At 39.1% G+C, this 13437-nt stretch overlaps 1 protein-coding gene, 1 long non-coding RNA gene and 1 pseudogene across 2 annotated transcripts in view; 2 read left to right on the top strand and 1 right to left on the bottom strand.

Moving 5' to 3' along the window:
- The window catches only part of LOC6034348 (putative odorant-binding protein A10), a 61080-nt gene extending 47968 nt beyond the window's left edge, over nucleotides 1-13112 (top strand). The window contains exon 2 of the mRNA XM_038255422.1: nucleotides 12479-13112. Coding sequence (XP_038111350.1) covers nucleotides 12479-12621 — 143 coding nt within the window. The 3' untranslated portion in view covers nucleotides 12622-13112. The remainder of the gene's footprint in view (nucleotides 1-12478) is intronic.
- On the top strand, nucleotides 3920-7925 carry LOC119767252. The gene is made up of 3 exons (XR_005277416.1): nucleotides 3920-4031; nucleotides 7582-7730; nucleotides 7789-7925. It is a non-coding gene; the product is annotated as an uncharacterized LOC119767252 (long non-coding RNA).
- Nucleotides 8309-12401, bottom strand: LOC119767320 (annotated as a pseudogene).
- Nucleotides 13113-13437: the final 325 nt, after the last annotated feature.

The following is a 13437-nucleotide window of genomic DNA, read 5'->3' as shown; positions in this document are numbered from 1 at the left end:
TATGTTTCATTTGAATTTTCAATTCCCAAACCTTTTCATAGTCATTTCCTGTCGAAAAAGATCCCCCAAAAATAACATTAAACTTTAACAACATCTAATATACTTTCATCCATCTAGAACCCTGCAAAGTATCAGCTTTCCATCCTATCGTAACATGACTCCCCTTAAAATCACCACTGAGTGGCACCCTTCGGGATAATCCTGTCTCTCAGAATTTTCCAACGCCCGTCCTGTCTGGCTCAGGCAGGTGTCTTACCCCCAACGAGAGAGCGAGTGGTGATGGCTTGAGTGGTTTGATGGAAAATGCTGAAAAATCTGCAAACCATTATCACCCTGTCGTAACAACCGGATGGAAAAGCCGGTTCGAAACACTTTGCCTACATGCATTGTGTCATAAGCTTAATTGGTTGGAAGGGATGAGGCTTTCCGGGTCGTTTTTTTGTGCTGATTCGTACAGGCACCAGAAGAACGTGCTTCGGTGGTGACTTTGTGGCCAAAGGCCTCATCCTTTTCTTCTGGCAACGAGCTGGCAACAGCTATCGAGACACTTTAGACGAGGAGGTTGGGGTTGTTAAGCGGTTGTGTAATTGATATGTTTGCTTGTTGAATTATCTGAAGTGTGATTTATGGTTTGTTGAGGGAATTATGAAAAATTTCCTTCAAAAAGCAATTCATACTCATGCAAATGTAGCAAATGATTCACCCAGCTTAAATTGAGACAAATGACTGGCAAATATTTAACCCAACTAATCTCATTTTCCCTGAGGCCAGGACGCCAAAAGTGCCACTTCCGTATCCAAAGTCATCCCCCTTTCCTCCGTCCTTAGTCCATAATTAGTGCTCGTTTATCATTAGTGGATTCCTCGTTGTAGCAGCTAAATGCTCCAATTTGTGTCCTGCAAAGGAAACTTTCCACGTGGAACTAATTTCCCGTGGAATCGTGTGTAGCTGACTTCCAAGTCACCAACTTCTAACCAATCGAGTACGTGACGGGCAAGCGAAAATTCCTGCTCGATTTCCCAGCACTACACACACTTTTGGCACAGGAGAACCAAATCCGTTCCCAGAAGGGACTTTGGGAACCAGAAATTAACATTTAAATTAACACTGCATACGCTGCCGCTAGGGTGAAAGTTGTTCCTTTTGCATAAAATGGCAGTCAGTGCAGCGAGCAAATGTAGTTGGAACTTTACTAGAAGTTTCTTTGCAGTAGTTCTTGGTAGCATCTTTTGGCGTCCAAAACTTTTGCCCCAACTTAATCAAAATGAAATTTCTTTTCCAATCACTTTAGTTTCAAAGGTAAAAATCATTTTTTTCCAATAATATGCACCAATAAACCAATTTCATCCAATCACACAGCGAAAGGAATTCCACCCGTTGCTCAAGTTAAAATCCCGCTCGAGAAAATGTGTCCTTTCAATTTTTATTGCATTCCCGAGCTCTGCGACGGAGATCCTGAAAAAAAAAACTCCAATCTATTCCGCGAACTTTTGCTCTCTCCCTCACTTTAATCCGCCGTCGTGCTGTCGATTCAAAGTCCCTCAGGGCTCAATTAAGCTTTATCGTTCCGATCGCGCAGCACTGGTCGTCCTGGTTGCCGGTTGCATTCCATTGCTGCTCTGTTCGTTTGTCCTTTAACGTCCTCCGTCCGGACAACCAACAATGACGGCGTCTCATTGGACCTTTGGGAGGAGACCGAGTGCTTTCTAGAGTTCCATACCATGCAAATTGGGAACGGAGTGTGTCACAGACAAGAAGGGTTGACTTTTAACACTGAATTATGTATAAAAGTTGAGAAAAATTTTGTCCATTCTTCAAAAGTAATACGAAAATATATAATAACAATTTTTCGATGGCCAGGGTTTCCCAGCAAGCTACAAGAGATCCTTTCATCCAAAATTTTTAAAGGAAAATACAAACACTTTTATATATTGCAATGGCTTTGTGCTTGATTCACGATTTTTTTATGATTTTAATAATATTTAAGACATCAATGGTCATCGAGTTCAGTCACAAACAATATTACTTCAATTATAGGTAATTTTAGTGATTGCGGAAAAATTGGGATCAAGTTTCTTAATTTTGTAATCTTAAAGTCATCAATTCTGTAAACCAGGGGTGTCCAAAGAATGGCTCGCAGGGCAAACGTGGCCCGCTAGGTGAATTTTTGATTCAAAATTAAGTTTTTTTTTCAAAATTAAGATTTATCATATTTTTTTCAAATTTATGTTTTATTATAAATTAATCTTTATATTACTGCGGGCGTTAATAATAAGAGTTCACGCGCGGTGATACGACCGCAAGATAATGGTCGCATGACAGCCGCATGACAACCGCAGAACAAATTTTTGGCTGTTGTCAAAGGTTGCCTTGAATTTTCAGCTGACTTTTTCTAAAATTTTCAAAACAAACCAAGTTGACAGCCAAATCAACGCAGAATTTCAGTTCACTTGCAGATGTTTACACTGCGGTAAAAACTAATGATTTATCAATTTCTTGATCCCCATTTTAGAATACACAGATTTTGTTCAAAAATCTCAATAAGTAAAACAATTCCACACGTTTCAATGTGAGTGAAACTATATTTGGAAACCTGTAATAATTGCAAAAATATCAGTATTCAATTTTAATTCGGAACTTATAATGACCCTTTTATGAACTGACTTATTGAGAAGCCTTCTCTCGGGATTCAAACTCATGACAGTTGGAAAAAAAATTTATTGACCGCACAAAAAAAAATAAAAATTGAAATAACAAACCATATCCTCAACATTTGATTGAAAAGGTGTTTTAAAATGCAGTTGTTTTGCAATCATTAGTTTTCACAAAATGTAAGATTTGACGAGAACAAAAACTTTTTGCGATTGCGATGCAATTTTTTTACTGTATATTTTCATTTTTTTTAAATAAACTCAAACATGTCTACTGCCCATGTTCGCATAAATCTCCCATAGCAAAAACAGCAAGCTGAGAAAAACGCATTTGAAGTTTGTCCCATATAGGGCGTCCAATTTTCCCGGTTTTTGAATTTCCCGGGAAATGGGAAAAATATTTTTGGAATCCCAGGAATTCCCGGGATCCCGGGATATTTTTGAAACAGTAATAAAATCCATATTTCCATTATATTTGTTATGCATGTCATGCTTAAATCATAGAATTAGCTCAATACTATTAATTGGTGATAATCAAAACTTCAATCTAAACAAGGGCAGCAGTTTTTTGAATGCCTAAGAGAAATTTAAAATTGTTTTTTTGTTCATTGTTGTGCTTTGGATTTTTAATGAACCATAATTTTTAATAAGTAAGTCTCTTATAAAAGGCTATTAACTATACGGATTTTTCTTTACCTACGGATTTTCGACCTTCTTCGCGAATTTTTATCAGGCCGGATTTTTAACGGTGACAATAATAACTTTTTAGATTAAAATGCTTTTTTGATTTGGCCAAAGCTTTTGCTATTTACATATCTTTATAGAACTGTCAGTTTGATATTAAAAGTATAATTTTCCAAAAAAAAGTTAATTGTTCTTCAAAAAACTCCATAATTGTTCTTTTAATATTCCTTTCAAAACATATTTATTCAATAAATGAACCAAAGGCTATCTAAAGCTACACGCAAAGAAATTCCGGTGAACGTTGAATGCTCATTCGCCCTAACCCATCCGATGTTCAAATTTATGCCCATCGGATGTTCAAAGCATTTCCAAATCACCAACACCACCGCATTCTGCATCACACGATTTTGTTTATGTTTTAGTATGCGTGATATTTGCGCACACCGTACTGTCAAGCGCAGAATTTCTTCTTCGTCCTCTTTAAAATAGTGCGCTCTTCTTCGTGACCAGCTTGACGTTTCGTTTTCATCGCAGTAGGCTGTGCTCGCTTTGTCAGTTATTTTTCGCGCGCCGGGAAAGTTTCCGCCGGTGATTCCGTGCTCGCCGCACGATCGTCTGATTCCCAGAGTGGTTCCCGTGTGAGGCCAAAAGTGGATCCGGAACCACTGCTTAAGTGAACACGATTTATTTGATGAGGTAAGTTTAGTGCGCGAAACCGGTGCACCGCGGTGGAGAATTCATCAGTTGAGAAGAATTATTGAGTCGTGGAAATACTGACCCTGCGTGAAAATTTCCTTGAAAAAGTTCAATTGAAGTGTACAATTAGTATTAAAAATAAGTGAAAATGAAAATATTAAAATAATAAATGAATACGATTGTTTACGCAAACGTAAACACAGACAAACAGCCAAAATTTGTTCACAAATAGTTAAAATTCTTTACATTTGTGACTGTTTACGTTTGAAGCAAAGAGTGACTTTAAGCTGGAAGCCCTACTATTTTAAGCAAAACAATGTTAATGGGCCAAAGAAGTGTGAACAGACAGTCTTTCTTGGAACCTTGAGATTTGCTATACAGAGCGGATTCGTTAATTCGAATTTCGCTTCTTCGAATGTCTGCTAATTCGAATGCTCGCTAATTCAAACGCATTCGAATTAAAAAGTGTCGAAATCAGTTATTAATTACGCTGTTTTAAATGTGAAATGGTGCAATTCATAACGTAGCTTGCAAAACACAAACAGTACTTTTCTAATTCAATTTCAAAAGACTTGTTTGATTTAAAATAATCTGTTTTATGAAATAACTCATTTTCACCAAAAGTTGGCATCTTTTGAGCGACAGAAATAGCAGGGCACAATTGTTTTTCTGGATAAAACAAAAGTAATTTTTCAAATAAAACGACACATTTTTAAAAATTGGCATTCTGAAGTAAAAACTAAATTATTTTCATAAAGTTCACTGTTTTCAAATACCTACTGCGAGTAAAGATTAAATAAAGGAACAGTAAAATAGAGGTTTTTTTTAAAATAACCTAAATTTTACGTAAATTTTCTGATCCTCCTAAAAATAAAGATAACACTGACCAAACAGGCGCACTTTGAAATTTTCAAAAATATTTGGAGAGAGCCGAATGATTTTTCTCCAAAGTTTGTATGGAGAATTAGGGTGGTTAGTTCCTTGTACATATTGCATGAAATTACTGGGTTCCATGCAAGTGCGACTTTCTATACCCTGTTTAAATATTTTCGAGAACCCCAGAGTTCATGATTCTCCTTGGGTTGAGCCTGCGCAGTCATTTTTATTATTTTTCGCAAAAAAAACGAAACAATTTTTCTTCAATATTGTAGTTACAGATTTGATTTACTAAAAATTATGGAAAAAAAAGTTTGATATGATTTGGATTTTTGAAACATTTATGTGAAACTTTTTTCAAAAATCATTACAAAACAGTGCCCGCACTTGTCATTAAAAAAGGGTCAACATATTATTAGTTAAAAATTTGATCTACAAAAAATGTATAACAAAGTTTGCCCGTTTTTCCTGTGGCTCAAAAGACGCAACATAAAACTATTCTTTTGAATAGTGTGAAATCTTCTTTATAAATGTTCCTAGTTATATTGCGCGTCCTAAGAAATAATCAGTTTTGGTGATTATCTTGAAGAGGTCCCTAAGATAAGAGCGCAAGCGTTTTTCTAATCCATCGTAGCAATCGTGTTCAATTTCCGTAGGTGTCAGGTTTGTTTTCATATTTGAATGCAGTCGGTAGTTTAGTGTTTTCTTCATAAAAAGAAACATTTAATTGAATGTATGTACTTTTTCTGATGCAGGAATCATGGAGGGTACCGTGGAGGACATCAGTTTGAGGAACCAACATGAATAGCTGGGCACAGACCATTAATTTCCAGTTTGTTATGGTTCAGTTTTCTGGGACCTCAACGATCTTTTAGTTGGCCCGTTGCCGTCACTTTACCACATTGGCTGATGCAGAGTGAGATGCACTTCCTAATCAAGAAGTACATGTGTGTGCTCAAAAATCCACATAAGATTGATTTCTAACGCAGCCGAATATTTGAAGCAAACAGTCACATCTCCAGGTGGCAAGTTGATTCAGAGCTTCAACGGGCCTTTCCATTGATCAACATGTCGTCAAAAAAATCAGCCACCCAAGCCAAACTGTCGTCGTCAGTATGAGCCTCCCGGTCGGTGAAGTACTTTCCGCGTGTATTTTTATATGGAAGGAAAAAAATCTAAAAAATACAAACCAGCATGAATTAATCGTTATCAATCTCTTTTTATTGCACGATTCTTATACGAAATCAATTCAAATCCACTTGAAGATCTCCAGCGCCATGTAAGATAGTTATGAGCCTCCGGTTCGGGTTGTTCTTCTTTTGCCCAGGGCTGTGGAGTCGGAGTTTGAGCCGGATTCGGTGGAGTCGGGTATTTTTGGGGACCTGGAGTCGGAGTCGGAGTTGGCTAAATTGTATCAGTCGGAGTCGACTAGAGTTGGTAGGATGGAGTTGAAGTCGGAGTCGGTTGGAGCTGAAAACCGGAGTCGGAGTCGGCTAATCTCAGAAAGCCGGAGTCGGAGTCGGAATCGCTTGAAATATGACCCGACTCCGCAGCCCTGCGTGTGCCAGTGGACGATGTATTTCTTCTGATTATCCTTGTAGGGTTATCTTTCTCTTCTGATAAAGTCAGAACCGCGTGAGTCTCCGGAGGTGAGGTCGAGCTCAAAGATCAATTGAAGAGCGATGCCAACTAAGAATTGTGATTGCCTTCACGTCGGGACCAGAATTGTCCTTGGATGTCTTTACTGACTGCTCGGTCTCCAGGGGAGATTTAATGTCAGCGCCAGCATGGACCGCCGGGCCAGTTACCAGGTCACTACGGTACAATCACTTCGTCAGTGGTACGATGATAGAACCTGGAGGTTCCACGAGTGAATGTCCGTATCGACTTAGAAAGGGAGAGTCCCGTTTGGCTCTCCACATCTAATCTTATAAAGACCACCAGCATCAAAGGGAAGGGAAACAATAAATGACTCCATCATGTCCTCTCCTCGCACCATGAAGTTCAAGGATGACGCCCTTAGGACGCTGGTCTTAACCGTCTAAGAAGATCTTCTCACGACAAGTCCGGTTTAGCAGATACTTGAGCTGCTAATTGCCAACGAGAGAAAAACCTGCCCGACGGAGCCAGTAACGTCCGTTGCGCGTCCATCCGACCTGGTTCGGAGACTGGATACCACCAAGCTGACCGCGAGGGCCGCAGAACCGCTGCTTCCAGCGCCGAAGATAGACAACAGCAGGCAGGACCAACAAGCCAACACCAGCCAGCTAAACAAGCCCCCACGATTTTCCCAGATTGTCAGTTTATGTCAACAATTTTTTTTGTGTTAGCCTACTTGCTCTTGTCTTTTCTAGGGTTTTGCGTTGCGACGATATCTTTCTGCGGCGATTAATTGGAGCGCAGGATTCTAATTTTTCTCGAAATTATTAATACAAACTATTTTGTCGAAGTCACAAAATCGCTCAAAAATAAATTCCTTAATTTCCTTATTTTTCACATGCCATTTTCATATGGCTAGCCGTGTGGACGAACCAGTAATACAAAATAGTTTTTTTTGTTTATAAGTTTTAGTCAATTATGAAGATACAATAATTTAAATCATATGCAAACTTTAAATTTTCAGGAAAATTGCTCTAACTCTAATGTTTTCTTTTTACTTTCTTTTTTTTCTGAGTGATATCAATTTAGTCATCCAAGTAACCTTGAAGATGGCAGCACTAGTGACAATTGGAGCCTTTTCATGGGTAACCCGCATAACAAAAGCTGGGCACTGGAGACCACGGAAGACACATCACGAACTTCGTCCAACAAAGCAAGTTTTTGGTAAGGTTGAATTATTTATCTTGGAGAAACATTAATAAATCGACGCTTAACTCCTTAGAAAAAGCACAACCCAACTGCAATCAACGAGCCCTTCGACGTGCGCGCCGGGCCCAAATTTGTGGATGTGATCGATAATGACGCCCTACTGGAACAGCAAGCAACCTTTCTTGCGGACTCGGTGTCTATCGCCGCCGGTAGTTCCATCACCGTCTCGTCAGCCCGAACTCAATCTCGAGCATGGACCTGGTGCAGACCGTACCCCGATTCGTGCCCAGCAAGCTCGCCTGTCCAACCGGCGTTGTGTTCCGTTGCCATCGATAGACCTGCCAGTCTAGTTCGCCGGCGTTTCCACCAAGATGTCCCTCTAAAAGCACGAAAACGCAGACCTGGCCGGCACGACCGATCTCCACTGCACTTTAACACGATTGCAATTTTCCCAACCAGGAAAACTTCCACTCCACGACCGGATAAGCGTCAGGTCTCGATTCCCCGTGTGGCAGAAATCCTTCTTGAATCACGGGCTTAATCAGTAACTACAACAGCCGCGATCGCGCATCGGACCAGTCGGGTTCTTACCATCAGGCAACGGACACAACAACAAGGCATTTGTGCGCGAGTTTGCCAACTACGGATCGGTAACGCTCCCGCTTTTCGGTGGTTTTCCGGTTGCTGACTACCCACGAGGAATGTTGGAAGTGGTCGTACTCCTGGTACGGCGTCTTGGCCAGCGGCAGGTCCTTCCACAGATCGGGCGTCAGGAAGGCGTACGTCTTGGCGATACCGGCCATCTGGAGCAGATTCTTCGGGACTGTGGCCGACACAATGCTGGTACCACGGGGAGCCGGAATGAGACGCACCAGGACGGATCCGCACTTGCCGAAGACCTTGCAGGGCACGGTGTGGGGCTTGCCGATCTTGTTACCCCAGTAACCACGGTGAACCGGCACGACCGACAGCTTGGCCAGGATGATGGCACCACGGATGGCGGTGGCCACTTCCTTGCTGCACTTGACGCCGAGACCGATGTGGCCGTTGGAGTCACCGATGGATATGAACGCCTTGAAGTGGGTACGCTGACAGGCACAGGTCTGCTTCTAGACGGGCATGATCTTCAGCACTTCGTCCTTGAGCGAGCGGCTCAGGAAAAGTCGATGATCTCGAATTTTTGATCGGGAGCGAGTACAGGTAGATCTCCTACACGGTGCGGATCTTGCCATCGCGCACCAGGCGGCCTAGCTTGGTCACTGGAACCCACTCCTTGGAGTCTTCCTTGCCTCCACGACCGCGTCCACGACCACGGCCCAGCCCGCCACCACCGGCACCGCCGCGAGAACCAAATCCTCCTCTGAATCAACCACGGGCTGGAGCTGCGTCCGCAATTTTTCTAGGTGTTGTCTGCTGTAGAACGGAAACCCGAATGCAACAGACGACTGGTGTAAATAAATCCTGCGTAATTCAAAATTGGTCCCGGATTCCAGACTCTTGATTAATTGTCATAGAGATGACAAAAAAAAACTGAGATGTATTTCAAAGTGTATGAAATGTATTATTAGACTATAAGAATTTGACTTCTTCAATTAGAACAAATAAAGAAGCTGTTATGTGATTTTCATTATAATATTTTCTCTTTGGGAGGAATATTTATCAAAACAGACAATTGATGTTGTTGTTAAACCAAAATTTTAACTAATTCAATCATTATTTCGATTGATTAAGTTTTAATTTTGGTATCGGCAACATAAATTGTCTGTTTTGATAAATATTCTCTGCTCATTTTTTGGTTTGCGTCCCGGGGGTGAAATTTTGACTGAATCCACCTGGTGGTGAAAAGCGGCACTACCACTAGCCGCTATTATGTACGGTGGCGGCCCCAGTGGCGAATAGCGCAAACAGTAAAAGCTGCGTGCGACGACACGCACACATTCAAACGAGCTGTCAAAATTTCAGAAAAACACGTTGAACATCGGATGGTCAATGCGTGTAGAGCATCGAATGCTCATGATCGTTTATGACCATTCGATGTTCAATATTTTAATACCACTGGTCAGTAAATTCGCATTGGCTGTTTTGCGTGTAGTGAAAACCTGTGTAAATTTGGATTAACAAACATTTTTGTGAAAAGACTCAGATCAATATTATTCTTAAAAGCTCCTTAATCCTTATATTTTGTAAATTTCAGAGATGCTCAAGAAAAAAATGGAAAAAAAAACATACAGATTTGGATCGGCAAATCACGGTTTACATTGTGTATGTTTTTAAATGTTCAAGTCATAAGCACTTTGATTGCAAAGTTAAAATTGTAAGCTGTAAATACGACACAGTTTTATATTTTTAAGTCCCGAATTCCAAATTTATCTAAATAATGCCTTAACAGTTTTTTATACCATGGGGTCATATCGGCAAAGTGTACGGATTTGTGCTCTGCAAGTCTTTTTAAAAATGTATTAAGTAACATAGAAAATATCTAAAGCACTGGGCATTTTGCGGATCAGTTATTTAAATTTTAATTATTTTCCCTTATAACCCAAATAAATGCTGATATATGCCGAAAACAAAATTAAATGTCTTTAAAATACTTATCGATTGCTAGGTTTGTGTGCATTTTTTTCATAACCAAATTTGAACTTCCAGAGCAAAATTTGGTATTTTTTTCAACTTTGGAAATTCCCGGTTTCAGAAAAAATCCCGGGATTCGGTTTTGGAAAAATCCCGGGAATTTTGTCCCGGGAATTCCCGGGATGGACGCACTAGTCCCATACATAAGGCTACGTGTTAAGTTTTCGCCAAAAAACTGGATTTCCTCCTGATTTCTAGAATAAAGTACTGGATGTTACAGGCTCTTTTGAAAAAGCACACGATTTTGAACCAAACTGCATCAAAAACTCGAAATCGATGGAAATGCGTATAGGACATTTATGCGATCAGGGGCAGTCTAAACATTATTCTACTTGCAGGGGAATGCATTTTAAATTGATTTGAGCTGATTGCTCTAAATTTTTCCATTGAAATTTTTTTTTGAATGTTTGAAAAATATTTTTTTATTCAAAACACATTCAGGTAAAAACGTGTTTATTTAAATTCTTAAAACAATAAAATCAACATGTTGTTGTTGTTAATTTATTTATTTCTGGCAGCTTCAACCTTCTTGGTCATTCGCTGCCCTATAAAATCAACAACACCTATAGAAAGCTGCCATTTTGTGTTTTCTGCTATTTTCAATTAACGAAAATGTTCAAAAAATAACAGAAATTTCAAAAATTTTAATCGATAGACTTATGTTTTAGACTTTTAAATAAAAATTACGTTTTTTATATAACCTATTTCACAGAAAAAAACGTTACTTAATCCACCATTACGTGGTTGGTGCCTTCCTCACATTTAGAGTGTAATGCTAAATAGTATCTGAGATCCGGCCTTCACAAAGTTCATAAATAGCACTTAAGTGCCAATTACTTTTGATGGGGTCGTCAGATCTTCAGTCTACTTAACTCGTTGAAAAGGTCTTTTGATTACCTACCCAACGACAGGTCGCATGATAGATCCGGACAACGTTTTCATCGAAATATATGAGATCCGGCCTAAAAAAAGTTCATAAATAACACTTAAGTGCTTATAACTTTCCTTCTTCAATCTTTTGAACTCTTTGAAAAGGTCTTTCGAATACGTTTCTAAAAATGTATAACATGACGGGGTTTCTTACAAAAACCACCCCTTTACAATCTTCCGGACTTTTGCTAAAATTGTTTTTTTTAGCATAACTTTTGAAGTACCTAACTAAACTTTATATAGATAGTTAATAGTGACTTATGGGACCCTAAGACGGATTGAATGAGACCAAAACGGTCCAAATCGGGTCAGCCAGTGCCGAGATAACTCAGTGCAAATTTTGTTGATCAACATCCCACCACACACACAGACATTTGCTCAAAATTTGAGTCGATATGTATACATGAACGTGGGTCTAGGAGGTGAAATTAGGAATTTCGTTTTTTGAGTGATTTTATAGCCTTTCCTCAGTAAGGTGAGGAAGGCAAAAATGGTAATATTCATCAGGAATTGGTGACAAATTTTGTGTCGAGAAAATGTGTAATATTTCATCATGAATTGGTGAATATTCATCAGTTTTTGATGAATATTCATCAAGTTTACATTTTTACACATTTTTTGTGTAATATTACTCAAAAAGTAGGTTATATTCAACCTACCTATAATTTTCAACCATCCAAAATTCATCTTTTTGTTTTCTGTGTTTGTAAATTTGGCCCGCAAGCTAATTTGAGCTTCATATTTGGCCCGGCCTTCAAAAACATTGAGCACCCCTGCTGTTAACCTTATAAAGAGAGATTCATCCTTCTCTAACAGGTTAATTAATACTTGTCGTAAAAAATCACCCTTCGTGATACAATTTAATCGTACTAAAATGCCTTTATGATACAAAAATTGAATTTGTTCATTTAGTCAAACCGATTGCATTCGATTAAGGATAATATTAAGAACTTTTGAGATTCATTTCGTTTCGATCGGTAGTCCAAAAGTTGTGTATGAAAAAGTGTTTTAACCTGTAAGTTTAGTTAGAGTTTAAGTTTTAAAAGCAGAATAAAGTTCAACTCTTAAAGTTTCCCATCCAACTGTATTCATACAAAAAAAAAACACCCACATAACCTCTGCCATCTCTCGTTGACATCGCAATTTGTTTCAATTTGTTCTCTCTTTTCTCTTCCCTTTCTCTCCTTTCCCCCTCATTGCAGCCGCCCTTCCCGAGGTGATACAGCGCAACTGTCGCAACTGTTCGCCCCAGCAGGCCCAGAACGCCCAGAAGCTGACCAACTTCCTGCAGACGCGCTACCCGGAAGTGTGGGCCATGTTGATACGCAAGTACGGTGCCGTCTAAAACATCCCAGCTTTTTTGGGTAGCACCAGGCGTCAACCACCATTCAACCATCCCCCAGCACAATGTTCAACGAAAGGAGTTATGCAGTTTTTTTTAAATAGTAAAAGTACGTGTTATGAATGAAATTTAAAGGTTCGAAGTGAAACAGTAACAAGCTAGAGGCAGAATAAAATGTGATACATCCATATCCCCACTTCAATACAACTAATGATTTCTTGAAAGCTAGAGTTTAAAACCAAAGGAACATAATTTCATCGTAACCAGTTTCCGCTTTTATAGTTTCATCGTGTCATACGCTAGATGAGAAAATAAGACAGTATTGTTAAGAAAAGGAAGAAATGTATTTTACCCAATAACATTAAGAATTGTAGATCAGTTGTAAAAAAAACTGTGTGTATGTTTATTGTACTCAATCTGAGTGAAGAAGAGTTTCGAACAAAAAGCAGACATAAATGAAACGAATTACAATAAAAAGAGATATGAAAATTTAACGTACTATTTTCAATTTTGTTTACTTCCGAAATATCCATCTCTATTGTTCAATTAGCTATGGAGCACTTCTAGACCCAAACCGCAAATGGAATTTAGGTGTAATTTTTTTTTTATTTGACTCAAACTTTGTTATGGCCTTCCTTATGATCATAGAAGCCATTTTGTTTCAATGGTTCCCCCATACTAGGCTTCATACATTTTTTTAGCTGTTCCTTTGGGAGTAATTTTCTGATCAATTTTGTGTCTTCGAAAAAGTTCTAGGTACTGATAAGAACTTCTGAAAAAATGGTACACAGAACTGAGATTCCTGATTTTTTAAATAAT

The sequence above is a fragment of the Culex quinquefasciatus genome, chromosome 2 (assembly GCF_015732765.1).
Source record: "Culex quinquefasciatus strain JHB chromosome 2, VPISU_Cqui_1.0_pri_paternal, whole genome shotgun sequence".
Lineage (NCBI taxonomy): Eukaryota > Metazoa > Arthropoda > Insecta > Diptera > Culicidae > Culex > Culex quinquefasciatus.
The sequence above is the reverse complement of the archived record's forward strand: the minus strand, read 5'-3'. Positions and strand labels throughout refer to the sequence as shown.